At 50.7% G+C, this 26,824-nt stretch overlaps 1 protein-coding gene across 3 annotated transcripts; it reads right to left on the bottom strand.

Annotated features, from left to right (window-relative positions):
* ZNF777 (zinc finger protein 777) lies at positions 1-26,815 on the bottom strand. Of its 3 annotated transcripts, none has more exons than XM_061166023.1 (6): positions 26,671-26,815; positions 20,731-21,591; positions 19,335-19,461; positions 17,250-17,363; positions 4,410-4,661; positions 1-1,507 (listed from the first exon to the last, which is right to left on the bottom strand). In XM_061166023.1, the coding sequence occupies exons 2-6, from the start codon at positions 21,574-21,576 to the stop codon at positions 354-356; spliced, it is 2,493 nt and encodes an 830-aa protein (XP_061022006.1). In that variant the 5' UTR covers positions 21,577-21,591; positions 26,671-26,815; the 3' UTR covers positions 1-353. The 3 variants fall into 3 exon arrangements, with proteins under 3 accessions (XP_061022006.1, XP_061022005.1, XP_061022007.1); XM_061166022.1 differs by lacking the exon at positions 26,671-26,815 and adding an exon at positions 25,880-25,980; XM_061166024.1 differs by lacking the exon at positions 26,671-26,815 and adding an exon at positions 25,498-25,512.
* Between the last annotated feature and the right edge of the window lie 9 nt (positions 26,816-26,824).

A 26,824-nucleotide genomic window follows, 5' to 3' on the forward strand; every position in this document is an offset into this window, starting at 1 on the left:
TCTTTTAAAAATTACTCTATTATTATCAAATAGAACCACAGTATCCAAAATGTCATTATAAAGTTCTATCCCCAACTAAGTGGCCCTGCCCCGCCCCTCCGAGTGGCCGGCGGCCAAATCACGCCCCCCGTGCTGATTGGTTTCATCCATTTTATTGTCAAGGAAATGAACAGCCCGAAGGGGGTTCCCCGGGTCCGCGCTCTCCCCCCGCCACTGGGGCCCCCCGGGGGAGACGCGGCCGCCCCGCGTCCGGGGGGGGAGGAGGGACGAAGGGAGAGGGGGTGGGGGAGGGCTCACGGCAAAAGGGCTGGGGGCGCCCGGTGGCCGCCCGCCGGGCGCGGGCCGGGCCGCGCTCACTCGCCCGTGTGGGTCCGCAGGTGGTACTTGAGCGACTGCTTGTAGCGGAAGCACTTGGCGCAGTGCGTGCAGGGGTAGGGCCGCTCGCCCGTGTGCGCGCGCTGGTGCTCCAGCAGGTGGTGCTTCTGTGTGAAGCGCTTGCCGCACTCGGCGCAGTGGTAGGGCCGCTCGCCCGTGTGGATGCGCCGGTGCTCCAGCAGGTGGTGCTTGCGGATGAAGCTCTTGCCGCACTCGGGGCAGGCGTGCGGCCGCTCGCGCGAGTGCACGCGGCAGTGGTTGGTGAGCTTGGACTTCTCGCTGAAGCTCTTCTCGCACTCGGGGCACTTGAAGGGCCGCTCGCCCGTGTGAGTCCGCTGGTGGCGCAGCAGGTGCGAGGGGCGGCTGAAGCTCTTGCCGCACAGGCTGCAGATGAAGGAGACCTCGTGCTTGCCCGCGTGCACGCGCTGGTGGATGACCAGGCTGATGTGCAGGCGGAAGCTCTTCTTGCACTCGGGGCACGTGTAGGGCCGCTCGCCCGTGTGCGTGATCTGGTGCTTGGTGAGGCTGGACTTGTGGCTGAAGCTGCTGTCGCACTCGGGGCACTTATAGGGCTTGGGGCCGCCGCCACCGCCGGAGCTGGGCGACTTGGGGCGCGGCTTGAGCGCGTGCTTGGGGGCAAAGCCGGGGCCGCGCTCGGGCGAAGCGTAGCCGCCGCGGACGCGGTGGATGCGCTGGTGCAGCGTGAGCTGCTGCTTGTGGCGGAAGCTGACTTCGCACTCGGCGCACTCGTACGGGCCCTCCTTGATGTGGTTGCGCTGGTGGATGATGAGGTTGATCTTCAGCCGGAAACTCTTCCCGCACTCCATGCACGTGAAGGGCCGCTCGCCGCGCCGGTTCCGCTGCTGCTGGCTGCCCGAGCCCCGGTTCTCGCCCAGGTGCCGCTCGCCGTGCGACGGGGGCGCCAGCCGCTTCACCGCCGGGTTCCCCAGCTGCAGCGGCGGGGGGCTCTCCTCGCCCTCTGGGGACAGCTCCCCCGGCAGCGGCGTCGGGTACAGGCCGGCCTCGTACCTCCCGGACAGCTGCCCGAGGGACTGCAGGTGCTGCGGCAGCTCGTCGTCCTCCTCATCTTCCTCCTCCTCCTCCTGCTCCTCGGTCTTGATCACGATCCCCTCTGCTCCGGGGGATGGGGGGGAGAGAGACAAGACGCCGTTAGGTGTCGCCTGGCGCCCCTGACCCGGCTGAGGCAGCCCCTTCGCCCACACACACCGCGTGCGCACCGTCGGCCCTGAGGCCTTCGCACCTGCCTGCTTGCTCCCAGCGGCCCAGGGAACCCGGGCTAGCCGCGGGGCTTAGCTCAGCAAAGGGCCCGTTCGGGCTCGTCTGACCAGGCCCAAAACAGGCGGGTCGGAGCTCTGTCTTGGAATTTTCTGCGGAGGAAGCAGGGACGACGGGGTCCTCATGGTGGGACGCCGGCGCTGCGTGTGCCCATCGCCTGGCACCTCTAGCGGGTAGGGACTCGCAGGTAAGAAGGAACCCGCATGCGGAGCCGTCCTGGAGGCGCCCGGGTTCAGGGAGCCAGAGGCTGCCACCCTCAGGACCTATGACTCTCCAAGCCCATCAACACCTCTGTCTTATTTAAGCCACTTGAGGGTCGGGTTTCCACCAAGCGTGTCCAAAGGGTCCTGACATATCAAGTTCGCAACCTCTTCCCCTCTGCCTGAACTCGGCTCATCCTCGCTGGCCTCCTTTCCGGAACCCACCTGGAGATTTCTCCTCAGGTGCCTTCACTGCCCGCCCCCCCCCACCCCCCCCCCACCCAAGAAATCCCCTCTCCTTGGAGGTCTCCAAATCCTGCCCATTGCTTAACACCCAGCCCCAATCCTGTCTCCCCCTGAAAACCTTCCTTGACCTTCCGAACCTGTACCCCTCAAGCCCTCCTGAGCCCACAGCAGGCGTGAGGGTGCCTCCTGAGGTAGCACCTCACCTACATGGGTGGATGGCTCACTGCCAGCGGACTCCACCAGTCCTGACCCTGGAGCTGGCTGGGGTCTGGGCCAAGTGTTCCATGAACACCCCAAATGGTTGCTGTCCTCCTCTTGGGCCTCTGCCCGCTGGCCTAAGAGGTTGTCTGTTTTACAGGGTTCCTGGAGAACGGAAGTCCGAGAGCCTGCCAGCATCTGTGTGAATTTTCTCAAGCGCCTTGCTCTTACCTGGCCCTCTCTAAACACTGAATTGGGGAGCTCTATTCTTAGTGGCCAACTTTGTGTGACATGAGAAAGGCATTCACTTTCGAGTCCACCTGTGAGGTGGAAGATGAGACAGTCTGACACTTGTGGAATTCTTAGGAGCAAACAACTGAACTTTTTCACACCACTTTGCACCTACGCTCTCTCATGTTCCCAATATCCTATTACAGGAGAAATCAAGCAAGAATTATCCCTGTCTCACAGACATGGGGCATCCAAGCTTGTGGCTGTCAAGTCACATTTCCAAATAAAGTAAATAAACTAAGACCTCTTCAGCACTTGAAACTGAAGGACCAGCTAGTCTGTCCCCTCAACTGACAGGGAAACTGAAGCTGGCAGTGTTCGTGAGCTAGCCAAAGTCTTATAAGTCTGTCAGTGACCGCTAGGCCACAGCACTTCTGGCTACTCCTCTGCACCCTGTAAGTGGCAGTGTTAAAATTAGAACACAGGTGTGCCGAGTCCCAGCTCAGGCCTCCCGGGCATAAGACAATGCTGCCTCAGTCCAGTCAGGACGCTCAGCAGGAAGTGACCCAGAACATCCCTGGAACACGATGCTTAAAAGATCAGGAAGGAGGAAGCAGCTTCGGAGGTTGGCAACTCATTGCTCTGGTGTTGATCCTGAAAATAGGGTTGTTTATGAAAGGCAGAAGGGAAATATGGGCCTTGGAATATTGGAACTCTCCTTGGGTTTCAAAGTTGCATTTTCTCAACAAAATAAGAATGAAACAGTTGGGCCTAAAATTCAGGACTTGAAATCCCACAAAGATTCTTAGAATATTACTAAGTGGTACTAGTAAAATTAACAGAAATGTTCACAGGGCAATCAGTGCAAGGGAGCCTCACAATTTGCCTTGTGTCTTTCGCTATTCTCTAATGAAGGACAACGTGGTATATTAAAAAGGTTTCTTGACTATCATGCAATTATTTAAAAATAAAGAGTTAGATCCACATCGTTTGACCAAGAACAATGTCCATGATGTTTTATTGTGTGCAAAAAGACAAACTGAAAGGCAATAAAATAAAGTGAAAAATATTTAAATCATCATTTCTCCGTATAAACATGAACTGATATGATGGCTAATGACTCCCAGTATACTAGACTTTGATAAGTCTAGTATCTTAATGATGATTCAAGAAAAATTCAGGTTCATTTCATTTATGCACATAGTTGTACAAATCCCGAGTAAAACAATAGCTAAGTCTAATAGCGTATTTAAAAAATACACCATGAGGATCACAGGGGCTTTTCTCAGGCCCGCATGGATGGGTCAGCGTCACAGAAGCCATCCTGGCAGCGCTCCTGAGAGCACACGTCCTCACAGGGAGCAAGGGTGTGCAGACTGGTGACCTGGAGGCTTTGAGATTAAAGAGAAACGAGGCCTAGATTCCGCCAGAAAAAGACAGCACGGTCTCAGCCGTTTGCAAAGATGTGCGATCCAAGATGGAAATCTTCAAACCAGTTGAGGCTTCTAGTGTGACAGGGATGACCAAGGACAGACATATCAGGAGACGGAAGTTCTCGCCTTGCCACCAGTGTGTGACCTTCTCGGCCTGCCGAGGGAGGGGCCGGAGAGATGATCTCTGCCATCCCCGGAGGTCCTCGTCTGACCTGGTCTTTGGCTGCAACACCCTCTTTCCTTGCCCGGGGATGGATGCTTTTAAATCCCGGGGCAGGGGGCCTGGACCTAAGGCCCTGCTTGGTTCGGTCACAACTGTTGAGCTCTCGGGGTCACACGACCTCTCTGAAGGAGACCTCGGCTTCCTCCCATGCAGGAACCCCCACCCTGCCCCTCCGTGGGCCTGATGACACCAGCTCCCCCCACTCACCCGCACAGTTCCTCTGCTGCACCAGCATCTGCTTGAGCTCGCTGAACTCGCCCGAGCCCTCCGTGGATGCTTCCAGCGGGTTTTCCGGCTCCTGCATGTCCAGGTCCGGCTGCTCACCGCACGGGTCCCCCAGCTCTGAGTCCTGGAAGCCATGCTCCTCCACCTGGCCCATCAGGGGCTCCGGAGTCTCCAGGCTCTCCGAGCCTTCGTCGTTGGTCTGCACCTCAATCTTAATCACGATCCCATCATGAGCTGAGAAGGCGGGCGGGTGGGGGCGGGAGAGGACAAAAGAATCCAGAACATGTTCATTCCACCTGCTCAGGTTTTTGCAGCCCTAGAATTTATATTTTCAAAAAGTCTTATTTTAGAGACCCTGAAGAAATATCCCGAGTTGGCGGTGAGTAGGCATAGAATTTTCTGGACACCGTGTAGCCTTGAATATAAACTGGAGTCAAGTTAAAATAGAGGCAGTTTGTTTCCACGACCCCTTGTAATTTTATAATAAGATAGTCATGCTTTCTTTTAAAAAGAGACCCCAATTCCTTTTCCCAGGTTAGGCCCGAACAAAGCTAACACCTCTCTCCACCTCAACCAAGTTAATAAAGACAAGGCTAATCATGTGGTTGGGCTTCCCAGGTGACTTAGTGATAAAGAACTCGGCTGTGATGCTGGAGATCCGGGTTCGATCCCTGGGTGGGGAAGATCCCCTGGAGGAGGAAATGGCTACCCACTCCAGTATTCTTGCCTGGGAAATCCCATGAACAGAGGAGCCTGGCGGGCTACAGTCCATGAAGTCCCAGAGAGTTGGACATGACTTAATGACTAAACAATGACAACAGTCATCTGGTCATTTGCACACCCTTTCAAGTCCTCGCCAGGTGTCCTACATCAACAGACCAGAGGCCCCACCCCCACCCCCAGTCCCCTCTCCCAGCCTCCATTTATAGGCACAAGAGAGGGCCGCAGGGTTGTTTTTAGTTAAATAGCATCTGATTACACACATGGCCCTGACATTTTTTTTTAATCTGCTTATATGTCTGTTGTAGGCTAATTTCAAATGTTGTTACACACAGGCATCACTTTACATAAATGGGATTATAGCACACATTTGTGGTTTTCAGTGCAGTATTTTCCCCCTTTTAATTTGCCTCCCCTTCCCCTCGCTCCCCACTTGACAAGTATGAGCGTCTCAGGTAACTCCCGTACGGACTTCACACTTTTCTCTATGCTTATTGAATGATTTATCATAGCACATTTACATTCATGTTTCTTTTCTAGCCATTGGTTGCAAAAAATAAAACTGCCTTACACATAATCCTCTATGTTCCTTTTCTCACTCAAATATCCTGTAGAAATCCCTTCACAGCAATTTCTGTAAGCTAATGCATCCTTTTAAAAGCCGAGAATATTCCACAGTGAGGATCATATAGCAATGTGTTCAATCATTTCCTTATTGACAACATTCACTTTTTGCTCCTAGGTTTTTGCCCTGGTGAACAGCACTGCCATAAACATGTGTTTATTTATATCTCTAACCGAAAGGAGTGCTTTTATTTTTAGGAGAGTGGCGGGAGTGGGACTGCAGGGTCAAAAATTAAAAATATTTTCGATTCTGACAGATGTCATTAGCCTGCTTATCCACAGGGCTGTGACAATTCACATCTCTACCAGCACATTCCCCACGTCCCCGCTGGCAAAAGACATCACTGCTCTTTTTAATTTTCCTCGGTCGGATGGGTATAAAGTGATAACTAACTTACTAATACTTTACTTCCCTAATGAGGGTAATGTGAGTGTCATTTCTTGGTCTTTGAGAGTGGATTCGGTGTGAACTGTGTTCTGTCACTAGGTCAGAGACCCTTTGATTCCTGTATTAAAGAGAACCCATTTCTCTTATTGGCATTTCAAATATTTCCCCCAGATTCATCATTTGTCTTTGCCTTTGTGTTACCTTTTATCATAAAACTTTCCTAAAGTTTTCATTTTGTCAGTTATGTCCCTTGTCCTTTTTATGGCTTGTGGGTTTTCTATTTTATGAGAGTTAAGCAGGTCTCCTCTGGCCCTAGGTGGTTCACCTGGTCTCCCAGATTTTATTCCCAGGTCCTTATCATTTTATGTTTTACCTTTAGCTCTTTATTCCACCTGAAATTTACTTCATCTTGTGTACAGTGTGAGATAGGGGCTCAACTTTACTTTCTTGCTTATGGATAGAGCTATGCCAGCATAAATCCCCTCAAATCACTTTGTTAATTAGGGAAACTGTAAACATGCAATGCATGAACATATTTATTTTTTGAACATTTATCCCATAGCTATTTACTGAGCACCAACTATGCCATGTGCGTTCCAATGGTGGAACACATGATGGAACAAAACAGAGCTCCCTGCCTGCCTACATCTCACATAAGGCAATAAACATAATTAATAAACTAGATGGTATGTTACAAGGTGTAAGTGCTGCGGAAAAATGAAATGGGACCAGGATCCCAGTGGATGAAGCTCCTCGTTGTCCTTTCTTTGACACGTTCACTTGTCCCGCCCGAACAAAGTGGACCACATCACCAAGAAAGCAGACCGCTAATCATACTAGCAACTGATGCCACATGGCCTAAAGCTGGGTTCTTTCTGATGCCTGGCAATCCTTTAAATCCTATCTGATCAGTGGACTAATTAAGTCCCAAACGATGGGGAGTACACTGTGCAGGAAACAGTCCGACAGCCTTCCACGCAGCCCGTGCCTACTTTCCCTCTGAACTGAGCCACCAGAGATATCTTCATCCTACTCTCTGTCTTACAAAAAAGATAAGTCATCCACACTCACACCCTGGCTTCCTCCTGCTCCAGCTTGACATCATAGCCTGGTCTCCTGTGTCCCCTCTCTGGCCTCCCCTCTTCTGGGCTCTCTACTACATCACACCGGCTCCAGCATCAGAAAAGTTATCTTCCCTGACTTCAGAAACTCCTGGAAATATTTTGCTTGCCTCCTCCCTAAGATAATTTTTTAAAACCAGGTACTTGTTTGCACCTTCCTGAATAAATACATAGAATGCTTCAATCACTGCAAAAGATGTAATTTCTGGAGTATTGTAAATATTGATATTTTAAAATAAACTCTTCCATTGCCATTTAACGTTGCCAATGGAATCTTAGAACCCTGGCAATTTAAAACCCACCATTATTCACTTAAAAAATATACGAACAAGTTCTTCTTTGATACTTGAAATTTTAATATCATTCCTTTTCACCTTGGACTTCTATTTCCATTCCCACTTTACCCACAGAATTTTATCCTAATAGAACATATTTTTGTGCTCAGATGCCTTTTACTGATCACCTCATCTACCACTCTGCCACAGAAATGTGCATGTAAATGGAAAGATTAATTTTGCTTTCATTTCTAATAACCACAGGGCTCTAAGAGTTACTTTTCTGCCTGGCTTAAGTCATCCTTAGTTATTACTATTGTGGAATGAAAAATAATTATTCAAGATGGGAAACCAAAAACCTGGAGGAAGTGAATCTCTTACAAAGATGGATAGGGACTTTTTCCCCAATTAGTTCAGTTATCTGAGAGTGAATTATCTCTTGAAGGAGACAGAGTTCAGAATAAATTCTATTCCTACTTTTCATTTTTATAAATATAACCATTGGGAGAGCTCATTTGCATAGATCTGGAGATGGGCTGGCGGGAGCTTTGTTATGGAATCATCCCTCTATTCTGTGAACTTCTGAATTACAATGCTGCAAAAGCACACGGTTAACATATCATCAAAAACTGTTTTTAATGACCTATTAGCTGACAACTTAATTAGGTTCTCTTTCTATTTTGTTGAAAGCCAGGTATTCCAAATATCTGACTTCCAAACGAATTCACCATCCAGGCCCCTGAGCCATGCACTTCTGGTCCCCATCCCTGCAACAGTCTGGCTTGTGTCTTTGTTTCATGACCCCAAGGGCGTTTTATACCTCAGAGAAACACTCCATAGTAAGGCAAGATGGGCAGGAGGTGCCTGTTCTTTATTTTCAATAGTGGGAGAGCCGGGAGCTAAGGAACAGCACTACTGGGACCGCAAGTGTCCAGCGCCCTCACTGATGCATTTTATGAATGAGAACAGATGAATGAAGACTTGGAAACGGGACCTGAAAAGCCATCTGTGTTGTCCCTTCTGGGAAAGCCACTTGTACCCCCTGAGCATGGGTGTTCCAGCCTGAAGACCACAAAGCCTTCCCATCCCTTTGTTGTTCAGTCACTAAGTCATGTCTGACTCTTTGCGACACCATGAACTGCAGCATGCCAGACTCCTCTGTCCACCACTATCTCCCGGAGTTTACTCAGACTCATGTCCATTGAGTAATGCCATCCAACTGTCTCATCCTCTGTTGTCCCCTTCTCTTCCTGCCCTCAATCTTCCACAGCATCAGGGTCTCTTCCAGTGAGTCAGTTCTTCACATCAGGTGGCCAAAGTCCTGGAGCTTCAGCTTCAGCATCAGTCCTTTCAATGAATATTCAGAGTTGATTTCCTTTAAGATTGACTGGTTTGATCTCCTTGCAGTCCAAGGGACTCTCTTGAGTCTTCTACAGCACCACAATTTGAAAGCATCAATTGTTCGGTGCTCAGCTTTCTTTATGGTCCAATTCTCACATCTGTACGTGACTGCTGGAAAAACCATAGCTTTGGGTATGTGGACCTTTGTCGGCAAAGTGATGTCTCTGCTTTTTAATATGCTGTCTAGGTTGTCATAGCTTTCCTTCCAAGGAGCAAGCGTCTCTTAATTTCATGGCTGCAGTCACCAACTGCAGTGATTTTGGAGCCCCCAAAAATGAAGTCTATCACTACTTCCACTTTTTCCCCTTCTGTTAGCCATGAAGTGATGGGACCAGATGCCATGATCTTCGTTTTTTGAATGGTGGGTTTTAAGCCAGCTTTTTCACTCTCCTCTTTCATGTCCTCCTTTAAGACCCCCATTCCAAAAAAAAAAAAAAAAAGACCCCCATTCCACCAGACATCCTAGGCTGATCTCAGCCCATCATGACTGTGATCTTCTCTGAACCCAAGCCGTTGTCTGCTCCTCTATGGCATCTAATTCTTTTCCCCTTGAAGTGGGCAGCAGGTACACATTTTTGTGCCTCTCCCCTTCTTTCTGGGCAGCAGAGAAGCCAGTGTTTCCCACTGAAATGTTCTCTCCGCACCGAACAACTTTTGAAACAGTACTGACAACCAACAACCAGACTGCATTCATAAGCGGTAATCTGTTCTCCCATTTAAAAAAAATTAATCAAAGACAAATACACTGTGGGAACATAGTTTATGACCAAAGGTAGCATTTCAAACCACGGGAAAGGGATTAGGTAACTGGAGTGGAGACAACTGGCTTCCTGACTAGAAAAATCTTCACATATCTCACCTCAAATAAATTATGGATGAATAAAACTTTAGACATAAATAATGAAATCACACTAGGATTAGGGGGAAAAAACAGTTTTTTCCCCTCCCCCGCCCCCTCTTTCTTCCTTTCTATAAACAACGTTGAGCTGAGGAACAGGCTACTCCGAGACCCTCTGGGACTTCAAAGATTCCTTCCAGAAGCTACCTGATCAGTTACACCAAACATGTTGGATATGCACAATACTATAATCTTTAGTATAATATGCAATCAACTATAACCTTTAGGTTATATTTTTTTTGGAAAAAAATATATTTAGGTTATATTTTTTTGGAAAAAAAATTTGTAGATTTGCCTTGATATTGTTTGGTGATAAGAAATATTTAATTTGTGATTGGTTTTTAATCTTGTAACTACATTTCTTCATAAGAACTCTTCTGAGATGGGAAAAATCTCTGCTACAAATTGTTTTCAAAGGTATTAAATGTTGTGAACATATTTAATTATTAATGAAGTGGGTATAATGTTATTCTGGCAGACAGTTAAACATTTAATTATTTACATTTTGTAATTTTCAAATAAAGACGTCAAAGATATATTTTTGGAAAAAGCAAGTTGCTAAACAATGTACATCTATGCTGTCTGAAAAAAAATTTTTTTAACATAGAGAAAGCATTTATTACATAATTAAGGCTCTGTGTATATGTGTTTGAATACATGCACATAAATTGAAAGGAATAAGCCGCTCTTTTTTTTGTTCTTTGGCTGTGCTGTGCAGCTTGTGGGATCTTAGTTCCCCAATCAGGGATTGAACCTGGGCTCTCTGCAGCGAAAGTGCGAAGTCCTAACCACTGGACCTCCAGGGAAGTCCTAAGCTGTTGACTCTTGAGAGAGAATTATGGAAACTTTCATTCTTTCAGCTTTTTTTCTTTTTGAATTATGTTGATGCAACTTCAGAATTTCATTGGAAAGTGAAAACCAGCATTGCCACATTAACTTTCTCTACGAGCTCAAAGCACAGAAATGATGGCTGACACAGGCTTTCCAACCTTCTCATGGGTACACTTTCTGTTAGATTTTTTTAAACTTTGGTATATTAATTTTTAAAATTGTCTTTAAAAAGTTTATATATGCACATAGGTCAGAGGGTTGAAGAGTTCTTAAAAACTCACTTTTAAAAAGCTCCCCACCATCCTTCAACTTGCTCCCAGAGGCAGTCACTTCCCATCCTTCTAGCTGATTCTTTTGTCATTCACCTTCATACCTCTCTGTAACATAATGACACTGCTACTCCTTGAATTTTCAGTTTTAAGCATCATCTACTGACTTCCTAGAGCTGGAGGTGAGGACCATCTCTTCCTCATCCATCCACATCTTGTCCAAATCCCTGATTCTTCCCAGTTTGTGATTCTGGTTGGATTAATAATGGATGTTTTTATTATTGGATTATGTAAATGCTATTTAAAATTGAATCATGTAGCACACTTATAAGTACTTTTCTATGCCTGTAAACACTTTTCGATTTCCCTGGAGGTAGTTTTCTTTTCTTCTGCTTATTGGTGTTTAGTTGCTCAGTTGTGTCCGACTCTGGCAACCCCATGAAGCCCGCCAGGCTCCTCTGTCCATGGGATTTCCCAAGCAAGAACACTTTTTTTCTGATTTTTCTATTATCTGGATGGTGAACTTCCATCTTTTGATTTTCTTATTCTCTATTTTCTTTTCTGTTGTCTTATTCTATTTTTCTGGGTCATATACTCAATTTTATTAAACACTGCTCATTCAGTTCAGTTCACTCACTCAGTTGTGTTCGACTCTTTGTGATACCATGGACCTCAGCAAGCCAGGCTCCCCTGTTCATCACCAACTCCCAGAGCTTGCTCAAACTCATGTCCCTAGAGTTGGTGATACCATCCAACCATCTCATCCTCTGTCATCCCCTTCTCTTCCTGCCTTCAATCTTTCCCAGCATCAGGGTCTTTTCCAATGAGTTAGCTCTTTCCATCAGGTGGCCAAAATATTAAGAGTTTCAGCTTCAGCTTCAGTCCTTCCAATGAATATTCAGGACTGATTTCCTTTAGGATGGACTGGTTGGATCTCCTTGCAGTCCAAGGGACTCTCAAGAGTCTTCTCCAACATCCCCAGTTCAAAAGCATCAGTTCTTCGGCACTCAGCTTTCTTTATAGACCAACTCTAACATCCATACATGACTACTGGAAAAACCACAGCTTTGATTAGATGGACCTTTGGTGGCAAAGTAATGTCTCTGCTTTTTAATATGCTGTCTAGGTTGGTCACAACTTTTCTTCCAAGGAGCAAGTGTCTTTTAATTTCATGGTTGCAGTCACCATCTGCAGTGATTTTGAAGCCCAAGAAAATAAGCTTGGTTCTCAGTCATCCATTTATATTAAAAGTCGAGTACTCAAAAGTGAATTGCAAGTCTGGTGTATCCAGGTAGGGCATGGTTTCCCAGCAGGATGGTTTGGCTAGGTCATTTCACTGGGAAATCTTCTGGGCTGGCCCTGAGAGTCTCCAGATAAAGAGTTTCCTAGTACCCTGCCCTGAGGGTTAAACTTGGATGTGAGCATAATTTTGGGAGTCAGGTTAGGGAAGAAAGCTGGAGATGTCAAGATCTGTCTGTAAGCTTCACTCATTCCCTTGTTTTCAACACAGTACCCATCCTCTCAATTGTGCCTGATGTCCACGTCCAGAGATACTTTTGTCTTCAGAGAATAAGCCGTGGTCACCCATCAGGGTGGGGTGAGGCCATCGAGGGAAGTGGCAGTGTTTACTGGCCTCGTAAGATGTTTGACTAGTGCTCTGCTTTTAGCCTCACCTTCACCCCCATTTCCAAAGCTACCTGGTATCTCCGGTGCTGCTAGTTGCCGGGTCTTGAGCAGGGTTGGGTGGACTGCAGATTGGGTTTCCTCCCAGCTTCCTTGACACCAGTTTTGGATTCAGCTTTCTAAATCAGTGACCGCTCAGCCATCTGCTCTCAGCCTTCCAAAACTCAGCTGCTGCCGTCTCCTCGTCCATTCCTTTTAAAAGTCCCTTCACTCTTGTTTTGGGGGGGAGGGGGAGGTGGGAGTAAGCACATGTTCAATCTGCTACCTTTAACTTGGAGTCTTTCTTCATGTGATTTTTTTTTAAATTATTCTTAGTGAATAAGAAGTAATATACGCTCATTTTAGAAAATTCTAGAAAGCATAGTAAAATATGATTTGGTTTATATTTCCACCCAGTTTTTCCCCTATCTTTCGTGGACGTCATTGACTTCCTACTGCATTTACATTATCCGCTCCTTTTTTTTTTGACCTTGCCACCCGGCTGCTGGGATCTTGATTCCCCCAGCAGGGATCAAATCTGGACCCTCAGCAGTGAAAGCACAGAGTCCTAACCACTGGACCTCCAGGGAATTCACTACATTATCCATTTCTATATCCACGTCTCATATCAACTGGCTTCAGACAGGCTTCAGCAATCCTCATCCTAAGCAAACAAGGCTCCTTACCCCACCCACCCCATCAGCGTTTCTGCTCTGCACTCACAGCTACACTGGGATGACCTCCACTTCCTCATCATCTGTCCACTCTTCAGCCCACTCTACAGGTGTCCACCCTGGCCACACCACCAGTGCTTCTCTTGCTAAGACCACTGATGTTGCTAATGTGCAAATCCAGCGGACACTTGGCAGTCTGTGCCTTGAAAGTGAAAGTCGCTCAGTCATGTATGACTCTCTGCGGCCCCATGGCCTATACAGTCCATGGAATTCTCCAGGCCAGAACACTGGAGTGGGTAGCCTCTCCCTCCCCCAGGAGATCTTCCCAACCCAGGTATTGAACCCAGGTCTCCCGCATGGCAGGCAGATTCTTCACCAGCTGAGCCACCAGGAAAGCCCAGTAATACTGGAGTGGGTAGCAGATTCTTTACTGACTGAGCTATCAGGGAAGCCCATAAGTAAGGAAGGAAGAAAGTCTTTGCCTTACTAAACCACAGTGCAGCATCAACACTGTTCACCCTGCTCCCTCCCCGGGGAAACACTCTTCTTGAACGTCGACGCACTATCCTAATTTCTTACTACCTTTCAGGCCACTCCTCCTATTTCCTGTGATTCCTTTGGTTTCTTCTTCTTTTCCCAAACCCTACAACAGTGGTTTTCCACTTTGGGCTGCACATGAGAATCACCTTGGCATTGTTTTAAAAAATACTAACACCTGGGCCCCACCTGGATATTCCAAATCGCTCTGAAAGTCAGGGCTCCGGGGGCATAGCCTGTGCTCCTCCTCTTCCCCTGTCCAGGCTGGGAAAGATGATCTCATCCATGCTACTGAGGCCCCCAGGTCCATCTCTAGCTCAGGTCTCTGCTGGGAGCTCCGGTCTCCACACTCAGCACCAGCTCCTGGACACGTCCTGAGATCTCACACCTAATGTGTTCCTGTCTTTTCTCCGGGTCAGAGCCTCCCATTGTCCTACCCCCTCACTCTTGTCAGGACCTGGGAGTCATCCTCAGGACCCCCTGTTCTCGTATTCAACATCTACCAGCCACCCTTCACAGACATCCACGTCTGTCCCTGGCTTAGGCCAGATCTACCCAGCCCACGGAGAGCGCCTCCTGCGTTCCAGTCCTCCTTCCCCATGAGGAGTTCTCCTCCAGGAACTCCCACTTGTGTTTCCACTAAAAATCCCACCTCCTCTGAGGCTTCTGCCAACCAGCCAGGCTCAGTAAGGTCTTCGCCACTGTGGTTCCCAGAGCCCTGGAGCCTGTCCGCACGGCGCTGCCATAGCGGCCAATATGTATTTTTATATACATGGGGTGTTTAGGTTGTTAAAACCATTCTCTTGACATAGTACGTGGTACAAAAAGTATTGGATGAACTAAACAATAAACAGACAAGTGAAAATATGGTGCAAAAACGCTTCACATATGATTTCAGTGGCTCTGTGACACTTTATCGTGGTGTAATATAACATTTGTTCAGCCTTATTTTTAAAAGATTTTTTTCACGTGGACTATTTTAAAAGTCTTCATTGAATTTGTTACAATACTGCTTCTCTTTTAGGTCTTGGTTTTTGGCTGTGAGGCATGTGGGAATCTTAGCTCCCCAACTGGGGTCAAACCCACACTTCCTGAATCAGAAGGCAAAGTCTTAAGCACTGGACCGCCATGGAAGTCCCCTGATATTTGTATATCTTAATCCATATTTTTGGATTTTTTCTAGGCTATAGACTCTCAGAAAAGAAATTATCAGGTTAAGTAAATGAATATTTTAAATATTTAAAACATATTTTAGTCCAAAAAATATCAAACTGCTTTGTAAAAAGGCTGAAGATACATACAATCTATGAGAACCTAGATTTCAGCCATGGCTTCCGGTGTGTTTGCTTCACTCCGCTAATCTGTCAGATGACAGTGGTCTCCAGCTCCCCCAGCCCCCGTTCACCCCTACAGGGCTGTGAACAGGAGCCCCGGCTCAGGGGAGTTTGAGGAGGGCCAATATCTGAGTCGCCTTCAGGCCTCCTTGCCCTTAGGAATCCGAACCATAAATGACAGTTGATGGACTGCATGTACTCAACCAATTCATAAGATGGTGATGTTCACTGTACTTAGAACCATGAAAGTTCTCAATCTTCTAGCTGTTTCCCCCTTGGTATCACACTTGCAGGTCTGGCCCAGGGCTGGCCTGTGGCTGCCCTTACAAGGGAGAGGACACGCGAATAAGAGGTGACTGCTGGCGTGTTTGGGGTTCTGATACTGAACTCAGAGGCCAAGCCTGCGGCCCCGAGGCCACAGCCCCACACACAGGGGTGCCCTGTGGACAGTGCTTCCTGCTCCACTCCTGTCCTCTGCTCCCATCGGGCTCCACGGTTAGTGGAACAAATGGCACATTCCAGCTGCACAAGGCAGCCTCTGTGAGGCCACCGCTGCCCACAGACGCTCCGGCTCGGACACACTTGTGCCAGAACCAACCCCGCCTAGGGCTGAGCTGGTTGAGGTTATTTGCTCTTGATTCTGGCCCCACTTGGTGGGAGGCCCACCTGTGATGAGAGTGTGAACAGGCCGACAGAGGACAGGATCCATGTTTCCGTCCTAGCACTTCTAAGAAGATGGCAGAAAGGCAGCACCCGAACTACAAAACCCCATGGAGACATCAGCGGGGTTCTAGGATCTTTACCACAGACCGCCTCTCCCCTCTGGTTTTCTGCCTCCCAAGCCCTCTTTCTGATTTCTCTTCTTTTGCATCTCTCCATTCGCAGCGACACTGGTTTTGGATGCAGCCACTCAAACCTTTGACATCCAGACTTATTTTCCTCCAAACAAGTGTCACACCCTGTCCCCAACCCCCTCTCTCACCTCATCTACTTTTAAACCCATCTTTCTGCTTGCCAGAATGAACTTAGGGCCAGCCCCTTCCCTCCATTTAAATCTCTAGGCAAATCTCTAGAAAGTATTGATGCTTTATGGTTTCTCTGTAACATGCCAGCATTTATTTTCCCTTGGGGTCCTGCCTCTTCCTGAAATTACTTCCAGTCTTACTCCATGTGGCCACCTCCTCCTGGTCCCAGAGCCAATGACATTCCTTCATACGAGACCCAGCTTTTGACCCCAGTTGGCTCTTCAGCCAGATTATCCTCCTTGTGCAAAAGACAGGATCACCAATGATGTTTGGCTACAAAGGACAAGGACTGCCCCCACAGAAGACCTTTGGGTGAGTGACGCAAGCCCAAAAGCAATGCTGAAGAAGGGGCTCCAAAACCACCTGTACCCCGAGAACACCGCGGTGCCGGTGTGGGGGCTTCTGAGTGACCTCTGTGTAAGGAACCGCTCCCCATGCACACAGACAGTGCCTGGCGTCCCAGGCCGCTGGCCCCTGCGGGTCAGCACGCCGGGCCCTGGCTCTCAGCACCCGTCCCGTTTCACAGATGAGAAAGTAGACCTCCAGAAGATCAAGCAACTAAAACCACACAGCGAGGATGCAGCAAGGCCGGGGCTCCGGGGCGGGCAGCCTGCTGCTGGCTCTGCTCCCGAGCCCACGGCGGTCCTGCCTGCACCTCCCTGCCGCCGCCACCTTGCCGCCTCATCTGGACCCCGCCCGCACACTGGAGGACCTTCAGGTCAAGTCCCTCCACTCACCGGCCGCAGGCCCAGGGACGTGGCCCTTCTCTGGGGAGCTCGAGGCTGCACCAGCGTCAGCATCCTGACAAGGGAACGCCTTTCTGTCAGTTCTGGTTTTGTTTCCCGCAGAGAGCGAGGTGATGCTCGGTCAGGTCAAAAGCCCCCCGAGACCACAGTGTTTCTAGTTCCGCCACCGGGGCCGCTGGTGACCCGGAGGCCCCAGGGCCTCTGGGCCGCCCTCCTGCACTGGCCTGCTGACACAGCCCGCCAGGGTCTCCTGTGGGCCACACACCCCACGCCGGGCCTCCCGGGCGCCAAGGCCTCGGTCGCCTGCAGGCACTCACCGGCACTGGGATCGGCAGGCGCCTCGCCCTCCTCGGAGTCCTCCTGCTCCTGCATGGCCGGCCTCTCCCCTCGTTCCATCTGTGACATGAGGTCTGGTTTGGAAATTGCATAGTCTGGGCAGGAGGAAGAAAAGAAGATATTCTATGGGGTGAGGTCGCACTGGATGCTACAAAACTGTCACCTGTGTGTGTGTGACACCAGGCGTAGCTGCCCTCCTTGAGGCTGGCAATGCCGCAAAGTGAAGGGCCACGTTTCCAGCCCTTCTCCTCAGGGCATGCTGAGTGTGCACACGTGCACGCACGTGTGTGTGTTGAACCCATCTCAGGTCTTCCCAGCGGGACCAGCAATGGGGCGCCACTTGACGACTGATGGGAACTGGCCCTCAGTCATCTGTGACTCACAGGTGGCCAATGCCTGCTCAGATTTTCATGACAAAGGCAGAAGATACTTAAAATTTTATAAATGAAAAAACTAATCTTAATGCAATCTAGAGGTCATGAAACAAAACACTGATAGGTTTTTTTACATTACAAAAAGTTTCAAGTTCTTCGGAAATAAAGTCAAAAGATGACAGAACTCAAAGAAAATAGTATCTCACATACATTCGTAAAATATAAGGCCAAGGGTTAACATCCACAATTTTATATATATATATATATAGTCTCTATGGTTACGGAAATAAAAATATCACAGGTAGAAATAGGTAATTCATAAACACATAAAAAGATGCACAAGTTCCCATACTGATACAAGTCAGTAGCATTTTTTGTGTGTCAGAAAAGACAAATCTTTCCAATAGGAGAACCTCTGTTGGGCTAAGGGTGTGGAGATGGCGCTGTCATACTGCTATGTGAACACACACAGCCCTGGGGATGGCCCACAGAAATGCCCGTGACACTGTACATAAGCACCCTCTTTCCTTGGCAAACCCACCTCCTGGAATCCATCCTGTAGAAATACTCGCGGAAGTGCACAAACCCAGAGAGATCCTGACTGCAATCCTCTGCAGCAGCGAGCACAGGCCCGGGCTGCCGCTCATCAATAGGTCAATATCAACAGAACAACGGTTCACCAGGAACACTGCACTGCCCTTCAAGCGGGCCTGTGGGCTGACACGGGAGCTGTCTCTGGCTGCCGCTGGTAAAATAAGTGAGGGGTCCCATTTGTGCAAACCACAAACCACACGTGCGCAAGTGCACAAAATGATGGGAAACAGTATAGGCCCCAGGGTCCACGGGGCTCCCGTGGGGGAGCGGCACTCACTCGAGGGTGGGGCTGCTCGTTACCACACAAACCTAAAGTGTTGCATTCGCACAATTATGCATATACTTTAAAAAGAAAAGGGAAAAAAAAAGGTATCCCATGGAGAGGTATAGATGGATAAAAGTAACAGTTCCAGCAAGGATCAAATTTTCTATGCAACAGCATATTTAATGTTTTTCTAATTTTGTGTGTGCGTGTGTGGGTGTGTGTCCGAAGAGTTCCCCACATCAGAGAAAAGGATACACATAATACTAAAGCTTATCTTCCTAAGTATTCATCCTCAAATACTCTCATTAACAAAGATAATAAGAATATACAGATTTGGGGGGAGAAGAGATCTCGGTGACATTGTGACCTCCCGGTGGGGACCTAGGATGTTCCTTTAACCCCCGGGGTCACACCTCTTCTCTGCACAAGGGGGACAAGAGCTCTCAGTCAATGGCAGTGTTCAGGGCTGACACCTGTCCTAACTCTCGCATGGGAAAGGTGTGCTGTTTAGGTGCAGTTCTCACAAGGCACCTCACACTTTGTTCAGTAAGGGTCTGCTGGACAAACTAAGTTTAAGTTTTATATATATGTATATACACACACCACTGATGTTCAAGGTTGTCCCCCTGACCCCTGTGGCTTCTCCATAGAGCGTTGTCTCTGTTTACAAACTGTGTTCATCTGTGCTGCATTGGTGCATGTGGGTATATCGGTGCCTGTTCTTGTTTGTTGTGCTCTTGAAAATGATTTCTCGGCGCTCAGAGGCCCCAAAGCTTCCTAACGAGCCCCCAGCAGGCCGGCAGGAAGCCGCGGGCAGACAGCCGTCTTCTTACCCATGGAAACCAGAGACTCGTAGTTGCCGCGCATCACATTCTTGTACAGCTCCTTCTGCCACTCGGACAGGTTCCCCCACTCCTGCTCCGAGAAATGGACGGCCACATCGTCGAACGTCACAGGGACCTGAAACCACACAACAGGCTCAGCGTGGACCCACCGGAAGGCATCACAGGGCCTGGGCTGCCGGATCCCAAAGCCGAGAACGGCTCCCGCCCCCTGGGCCTGGGTCAAAACTCTCAGGCCTGGAGCAGAAAAGGTCCAGCTGTGGGTTTTCACCAGGGACCTCTCTAGAAATCAGGAGGCTTCAGCTACTGTCCTGGCCCAAGAGAGTCAGGGCCTGGGGCTGTCTGGTCCCCTTCTCCTCTAAGAGGACAATCCCTGCTGCTGTAAAGCGTGGTCTGCAGGCCAGCAGCAATGGCACCGCCAGGGAACATGCTGGAAATGCAGACTCGGGCCCCACTCCAGACCCACTGATTCAGATTCAGCATTTAGTAAGGACCCCAGGTGATTCAGCCACTTACCCTGGTGGCTCAGATGGCAAAGAATCTGCCTGCAATGCAGGAGACCTGGGTTCGATCCCTGGCTGGGGAAGATCCCCTGGAGAAGGGAATGGCAACCCACTCCAGTATTCTTGCCTGGAGAATCCCATGGACAGACGAGGCCACAGTCCATGGGGTCATAAAGAGCTGGACACAACTGAGCGACTAAGACACACACTTCCAGGTGATTCATGTACATAACATGACCTGCAAAGCGCAGGCCTAGACAACAGGGTCCATGAATCTTCCCCCGTCCCCACCCTGGCCCTGCCCTGAGGCTGTGCAAAGAGACAGTAGCATAAAACAAGCAAACAAACAAACAAAAAAAAAAACAGAAAGAAAACCAGTCCATGTTCAAGTGCTCTCCCCTGGGAAACAATATTAAAACCTAACTGTCCTCTGGTGTTTTAGGACATCTCTGAAAAGCACATTTTTACTGGCATTAACATGACTTATAAGTTAACTGATACAAATGTTGCACATGACAGGGCCCTGTAACATTTCGCCCGGTCCTCCTTCCACCCCTCCAAGAAACCACACTGGTCCACACTTGTCCACAGCTCAACCACTTGGCCTTCAATGTGCCTTTCATCCCCAGATGTCACGAATGAACTTCCTCTTACCCTGACACTCCCATCACTAGGACGTCTCTCTGATCTATAACCTATGCTTTTCAGCAACAGGAGGAATTCATTTGGTCTGGGTGTGTCCTGTTCTTAGTGGAGTTGGGGACCAGACATCATCAGATTCTTTTCCTTCTTACCCACAGCTTTCCTTTTCTTTGATACTAAATTCCTAAAATCCATGCCAGTCCCAGTCACTCCTTGGGAAGCCCCGACTGGGATAAAGTTACCTTGGGAACTTCTCCATTGCTGCCGGGGGGCAGCCGCAGGATCCAGAAGTTTCTGTTCTTCAGCAGGTTCTCCATGTTCTCCAGCCGCCTCTGCAGCAACCCGTACTCCTGGAGCAGGGTCCCCAGCACGACCCACTTGCTCTCCAGGTGGTTGGCGAACTCCACGGCCGTCTTCTCACAGTCGGCGATCTTCTTCTCGTTTGTGCCGGTCCGGCCCTCCAGGGTTAGGAGCCGCATGGCTTGGGCCTCCAGTTTCCTCTCCACCGCTTGGACGGCAGCCCACACGGCCAAGCGGGTGATCTCCGCCGTTGGGAGTGGGGTGTCCTTCTGAGCCGCAGCAGAGATCTGGAAGGGGGTGTCCTTTTGGGAAACCGGGCTCTGGAGCAAGGGGTCCATGTCGGTCTCGGGCACGGTGGGGGACAGGGTCAGGGGGTCTCTCTCAGGAACTTCGGGGGAGTGGAGCGGGGCTTCTTGATGGTGGGCGGAGTGGGAGAGAAGGGACATCTCTTGTTCGGCAGTGGCGGGGGGTGGATACGGGGGCTCTTCTGGGGAAGTCAGGGGGCCCTGGATCCGAGTGTCTTGCTCGGAAGCGCCAGGGTACAGGAGTGAGGGTCCCTTCTGGAGCACCGGCGGCATTCGGCCAGAAGTCTCTTGCCTGGGGGCGCCGGGAGTCTGGGGTAGGCAGCCTTGCCGGGAGACAGCTGGAGACAAAGAAGGGAGTTCTTTGGGGGGAAGCACGTGGGATTGGAACAGAGTTTCTCGAGGGAGTCCGGCTGGGGCCTGACGTGAGGTTTCTTCCTGCAGGATGTTGGGGAATGACAGAGGGGAGGAGCGCTGGGTCTCCATGTCCAACTGCTGGACCTGTGTTCAAGGAGAGAAAGGACAGCATTGAAGGCCAAGAGTCTCCAGCAGGCAAATAAATTCCAAAGATAAACACCCACATTAAAGGGGCTTCGGGCTTTGTAACAATACGATACGTTCCATGGACATGAGTCTCTTCTTGAGACCCTCACGCTGATCTACGTGTGGATGATACAACTACTATTAACAACAAATAAAAGATGGTAACACCACCTCTGCTTCTATAGAGCCATCTCCCTTTTCACAACATACACCGTGCAGGAGTCATCTCACGAGTAGAGGTGTGGGAGAGGAGAAAGGTTACTGGCCTTGAGCTGGAACACTCAGTTTTCAGCCCCGTCTATACCAACGCTGCCTGGGTCGCCCTGGCCCGGCTATTCATCTTCTGTTCTCAGAGTCCTCAGCCATTAGACAGGGTCATAATATCTCACCCACCTGCTACCTCACTGAGTTTTTCAAGCAATGAGCACTAAATATAGAGTAAAGCTCTGAAAAGCAATAGAGCGGAATCTTATCAATGCCGGGCTAGCCGAAGACTGCCAGCAAGGTGGGGCTGGTTCTACAGAGGAACTTACCTCGAAGGTGAACACAACATCCAGCCCCACCACTTCTATTTGTATCATCAGGCAGTAGTGGTACCCATGTTCTTTTCCTTGTTTTGACCAACAGTAAGGACACACAATTACCTAAAGCTTCCCAGACCTTTTGATAAAAGCTGAATTGTTGACTTAATAACATTTCTCAGAGAGTTGATACAGTATAGGTTTGCCTTTGAAACATGTTCTGCAGACCCAGCCCCTGCTGGAGAGGCTGAATGGGCTACTGGGCACACGGGCTGGCTCCTGTGACATGCAGAGAAGAGAGACACTGACACAGGTGTGGTGGGCATGGCAATTCAGAGCCAAGGTTCCCGGGCAGAGGGTCCCCAGCGGTAGGTGGACCCTGGTTGTCGGGGTCCTCCCCATGGTTCATGAGGCGGGATGGAGGAAAAATGGAGGCCTGGCAGGATGGGAAACAGAGCTGAAGTCAGCCAGTTCCATGACCTGTGTCATGGTTGGTGGGGACTGGAGCCAAAATAAAGACCGACTCCTTCAATTACTTGAAGGGGGTTTCAATTATTCACACTTTCCCCATTCCCTGCCTTGCTATGTCCATGTTCAAGGAAAGCTTGTATCATCACAGAGGTGAAACCAAGGTCTTCTGAGTGACCAGCGCTGTTTCTATCTATCCAGACAATCAATATGTTTATTGGAACTGAAAAGAACTTCTTCTTTATCTATGTTTGTCAAGCATACTCTTCTTTCAATGAATCTGCTGAATGGCCAGTTATTATGTGCCAGATAAAAGTTATCTTTACAGTAACTGAAATTCCTTTTTTCTTCATTTGAAAATTAGCATATCCCTGGTGTCCAGTCTGAAATACAGTATGTGCTCAACACATGTCTGCTGAATGAAAAGTATAAATGACAGGGTTACAAAATGTTACTAGAGTTAATAATGAGGGGGGTTCCCTAATAGCTCAGTTGGTAAAGAATCCGCCTGCAATGCAGGAGACCCTGGTTCGATCCCTGGGTTGGGAAGATCCCCTGGAGAAGGGATAGGCTACCCACTCCAGTATTCTTGAGCTTCCCTTGCAGCTTAGCTGGTGAAGAATCTGCCCACAACGCGGGAGACCTGGGTTTGATCCCTGGGTTGGGAAGATCCCCTGGAGAATGGAAAGGCTACTGACTCCAGTATTCTGGCCTGGAGAATTCCATGGACTGTATGGTATAAAGCAGGAAAAAGTATAGAGTTAATAATGAAGTTCTTTGAATCATCTATCAAAGATGATTCATCTAAACCTATTTATACCTTCTAATGCTTTCTTTCATTTGTTCATTCATTCATTTATGTGTAGCTTAACTGAGACAGCATCAGGCTTTTAAGACAAGGACTGAAGATTTCAAGACCTTGTTCAGGCAAAAGGTTTCTGAGGTAGTACAATCCAGCAACTTTGCAGGGAACCAGATGTGAGGGCTAATTAGTCAGGTAAAAGCTGACAATTATTTGGCCTTTATTATGTCCCATGAACTGTGTTTTACAGGGTTTATCTAATTTACTCTTCACAAAACCCTATAAACAGGGACACTTAGAATTCTTATCCACACTTAGCACAGGAAGGCGTGGAGGTTTGGAGAGGCTAAGGAACTAGCCCAAGGTCACACAGCCGTCTGGCTCCAAAGTCTGCGTTTCAGCCTACGCTGTAGGTCGCCTCTGGGCCTCACGTACCAGCTGAGACAGCTGGCCAGTGTGTGTTTTGAATCCTTTTTAACTCTAAAATTCGAAGGCTTGGAGATTAAACAAAGACCTGTTGGAAGGCCCTGCCCATGGACATTCTGATTTAATGGTGGGGTCAGAGACCCCTTCAAAAAGCTCATGAAAACTATGGATTCTCCCTCTCAAAAACACACATGAGCACATACCCAAAATTCAGCAAGCACTCTCAAGGGCATCACAGACCCCTGAATCTGAAGCCTCATCAACAACTAAGCCACCTCTCAACTCTTCACAGGCGAGGGCGCGACCAGACAACCATCTGGGATAGGAATCTCAGACACAGGGAAAGTGATGAGCCTAATGCAACACAATAGGTACAGGTATGGCCCTGTCCTCACAAGGGGATTAGGGTATTTGCCTACAACTAGTAGGAAGAAGGGAAAATCCCCAGGGGCCAAGTGAGTCTCCCAGGCGTGATCCAGGGGTTTAACTGGAAACAATGAAGAAAAGCTTCAGGACAGTATATAAAGCCATTAGAGCAAGGCATCTTTACTAAGCAGTCTAATCAGAGCTCAAAGGAAAACACCAGTTCTTTGCTCTCTATTATTACAGTGTCTCTATCCATTTCCGGATTCTGAGCACTGTAGAGCCATGAGGGGCCACAGGAGAGCATCCCCTCCACCGCCCCCAAATAAAAGCCCCTGGCTCTATTTTCATCAGTCCCAGTAAACTTGTGGCTTGATATTACACTAAGCAGAAAGAAATGGCCAAACGGAGGAATGGAGCTGTAAATATGATATGTAAGATTAATAAGCTTACATTCTCAAACTGCTGGGGACAGGGAGAGAATTACTCAGGTTCTTATTTCATAGGAGTTAACCCACCCTCCCTACCCCATGTGTCCTAAACGGATGGGGTCTCCAGGATTCACTCATTAGCAGAAAAATTCATCATACCTATCTTGACTTATAAAGCCATGCCATTGTCTCCTATGACCCAATGTGGTTCACTCAGAATTATATACTATTCAAGGGTCCTAGAGACCTAGGCACTTAACAACCATTTTGTTTTATTTTTCATAGCGTTGCTTTTATTGTTATCATCATTATTATTTTAAGACCTGAGGCTCTTCAGAAAGCCCTATATCCCGACCCCTTCCTGTACCCAACAGGAAACTGAGGCTCAGGGCTCTGCCTCCCATGCAGCAATCCTCCTCCCAGCACGACTACTGCATTTTAAAGAGCAGCTCGGCGGGGAGCTCTGAGACTGATTTTTAAGAACGGCCCCCTGATAGGGGCACACCAACCCCCAAACCCTTCGTAGCTCGCTTGCCCAGACCCCAACCGTCCGGACACCCAGAGTTCGACAGGGCCTCCGGACGCAGAGAGGCTGGAGGCCGAAGCGCCCGAGCCCGAGGGTCACCTGCTCCCCACGCCCGAGACGCTCGGCTGGGCGCTGCCCAGCCTCCCACCCGGCCATCACCTACCCCCCGACTCCGACGGGCCGCGGCCCCAGCGCGGCGGCCCAGGCCCCCGCCCCAGAGGAGGGCGCCGCCAGGGCCGCCCCCCTCCCCGTCCAGGCCCGCGGCGGCCCGGAGGCAGGTATTTCTGCGGACGCGGGCGCCGAGCCACGGATGACTCGCTACGTGACCTTGGGGGCAGGCAGGGCCGGTCGCTGCCAGATGTCCGTGCCTCAGTGTCTCCGCTCTGCGAAATGGGGAGAGCCGCGTCAGCGCCGCGCTCCGGCCGCGGAAGGCTCGGCGGGGCCGAGCTCTGCGGAAAACGTGCGGCGGCAACCCCGACGGACGCGGCGCCGGCTCCGCAGGGAACGAGGCGCGCCGCCCCGGCGCCCGCCTCCGGGCCCGCGTGCGTGCCAGGCCCCGGGCGTCCCCGCAGGCGCGCCCGGACGGCCGCCTGCTCCCCGGCCCGGCTCCCCGCCCGCAGCCGCCCCCCCAGCCCCCCGCCTTCCCGAGCAGGGGCGCGCGAGCCCTCCAGGCCCCCCGCCCCCACGTCGCGGCGCTTCCGTCCCTTACCGAGACCCCAGGCCGGGCCGCAGAGCCCGGGACGCGCAGGCCGTCCCCAGGGCCCCGAGTCCGCGCGTCCGTGCGAGCGCGGGCTGCCCTCGCCGGAGCCGGGGCCGCCTCGGCCATGGCCCTGCGCTGTCCGGCCCGGAGCCGGAGTCGCCGCCGCCGCCGCCGCGCGGCCCCACGCAGGCCGGCCCCCCCACCCCACCCCCCGGTCTCTCCGCAGGCGGCGCCCGCCCGGCCTGGCCTTCCCCGCCCGGGCTCTCGCGGCCGTCGGGCCCGGCCTGCTCGGGGCGGGCGGGGACGGAGCGGCCGAGCCCGGCGGCGGCGTCGGAGCGGGGCGCGCGGCGGTGCGGGTGGCCCCGGCGGGCTGCGCCCCGGCCGCGAGCTGGGCCCCGGCCCTCAGCACCGGCCCGCGCGCGCGCGGCCCCTCCGCGGCCGCGGCTGCGACCCCCCGGCTCCGGCCCCGGCCCGGGGCTGCGAGCTGCGCTGCCGTCCCGGCGCCTCTTCAGCAGGGGAGCTGCACAGCAGCTGCCATGTTGATACAAACTGCATCCTGGGAGGCATGTCCCTCTCAGGCCGTTTAAAGAGAAACACTCCGAGGCTCGTCGGAGGCTGCAGGAACCCAGACAGCTCCATCTACAGCCGGTAGGAGCGAACAGTGTCGAGCGAGCAGCCGGGGCGGCGACGGACACGCCCTGAGCCCCGGGGCCAGCCCGTCGTGCCGCCCGGGCCGAACCGCTCGGGCCTCCCGCCTCCCCGACCCCCGTGGGCCGCCCCCCCGCCCCCCGGCCTCTCACCTGGGGTCCTCGCCTCGCCGGCCACCCTAGGGCGAGACCCGGAGGCGGGAGAGCGGAGGAGAAATAACCGCGCGCGGCCGAGAGGCGACGTGCTGGGGTCTGGAGGCGGCTTGATTGGCTCCGACAGCCTTCCTCCCGCCGGGTCCCCCCCGGC

This window comes from Dama dama, chromosome 18, assembly GCF_033118175.1.
Source record: "Dama dama isolate Ldn47 chromosome 18, ASM3311817v1, whole genome shotgun sequence".
In the NCBI taxonomy this organism is placed as follows: Eukaryota; Metazoa; Chordata; class Mammalia; order Artiodactyla; family Cervidae; genus Dama; species Dama dama.

Coding starts and splice junctions, on each gene's coding strand:
- ZNF777 (XM_061166023.1), bottom strand. CDS start 21,576: ATGGAGACCCAGCGCTCCTCCCCTCTGTCATTCCCCAACATCCTGCAG. Junction 4,662..17,249: donor GCCTGCCGATCCCAGTGCCG/GTGAGTGCCTGC, acceptor CCGCCTTCTCAG/CTCATGATGGGATCGTGATT. Junction 1,508..4,409: donor GCAGCAGAGGAACTGTGCGG/GTGAGTGGGGGG, acceptor CCCCCGGAGCAG/AGGGGATCGTGATCAAGACC.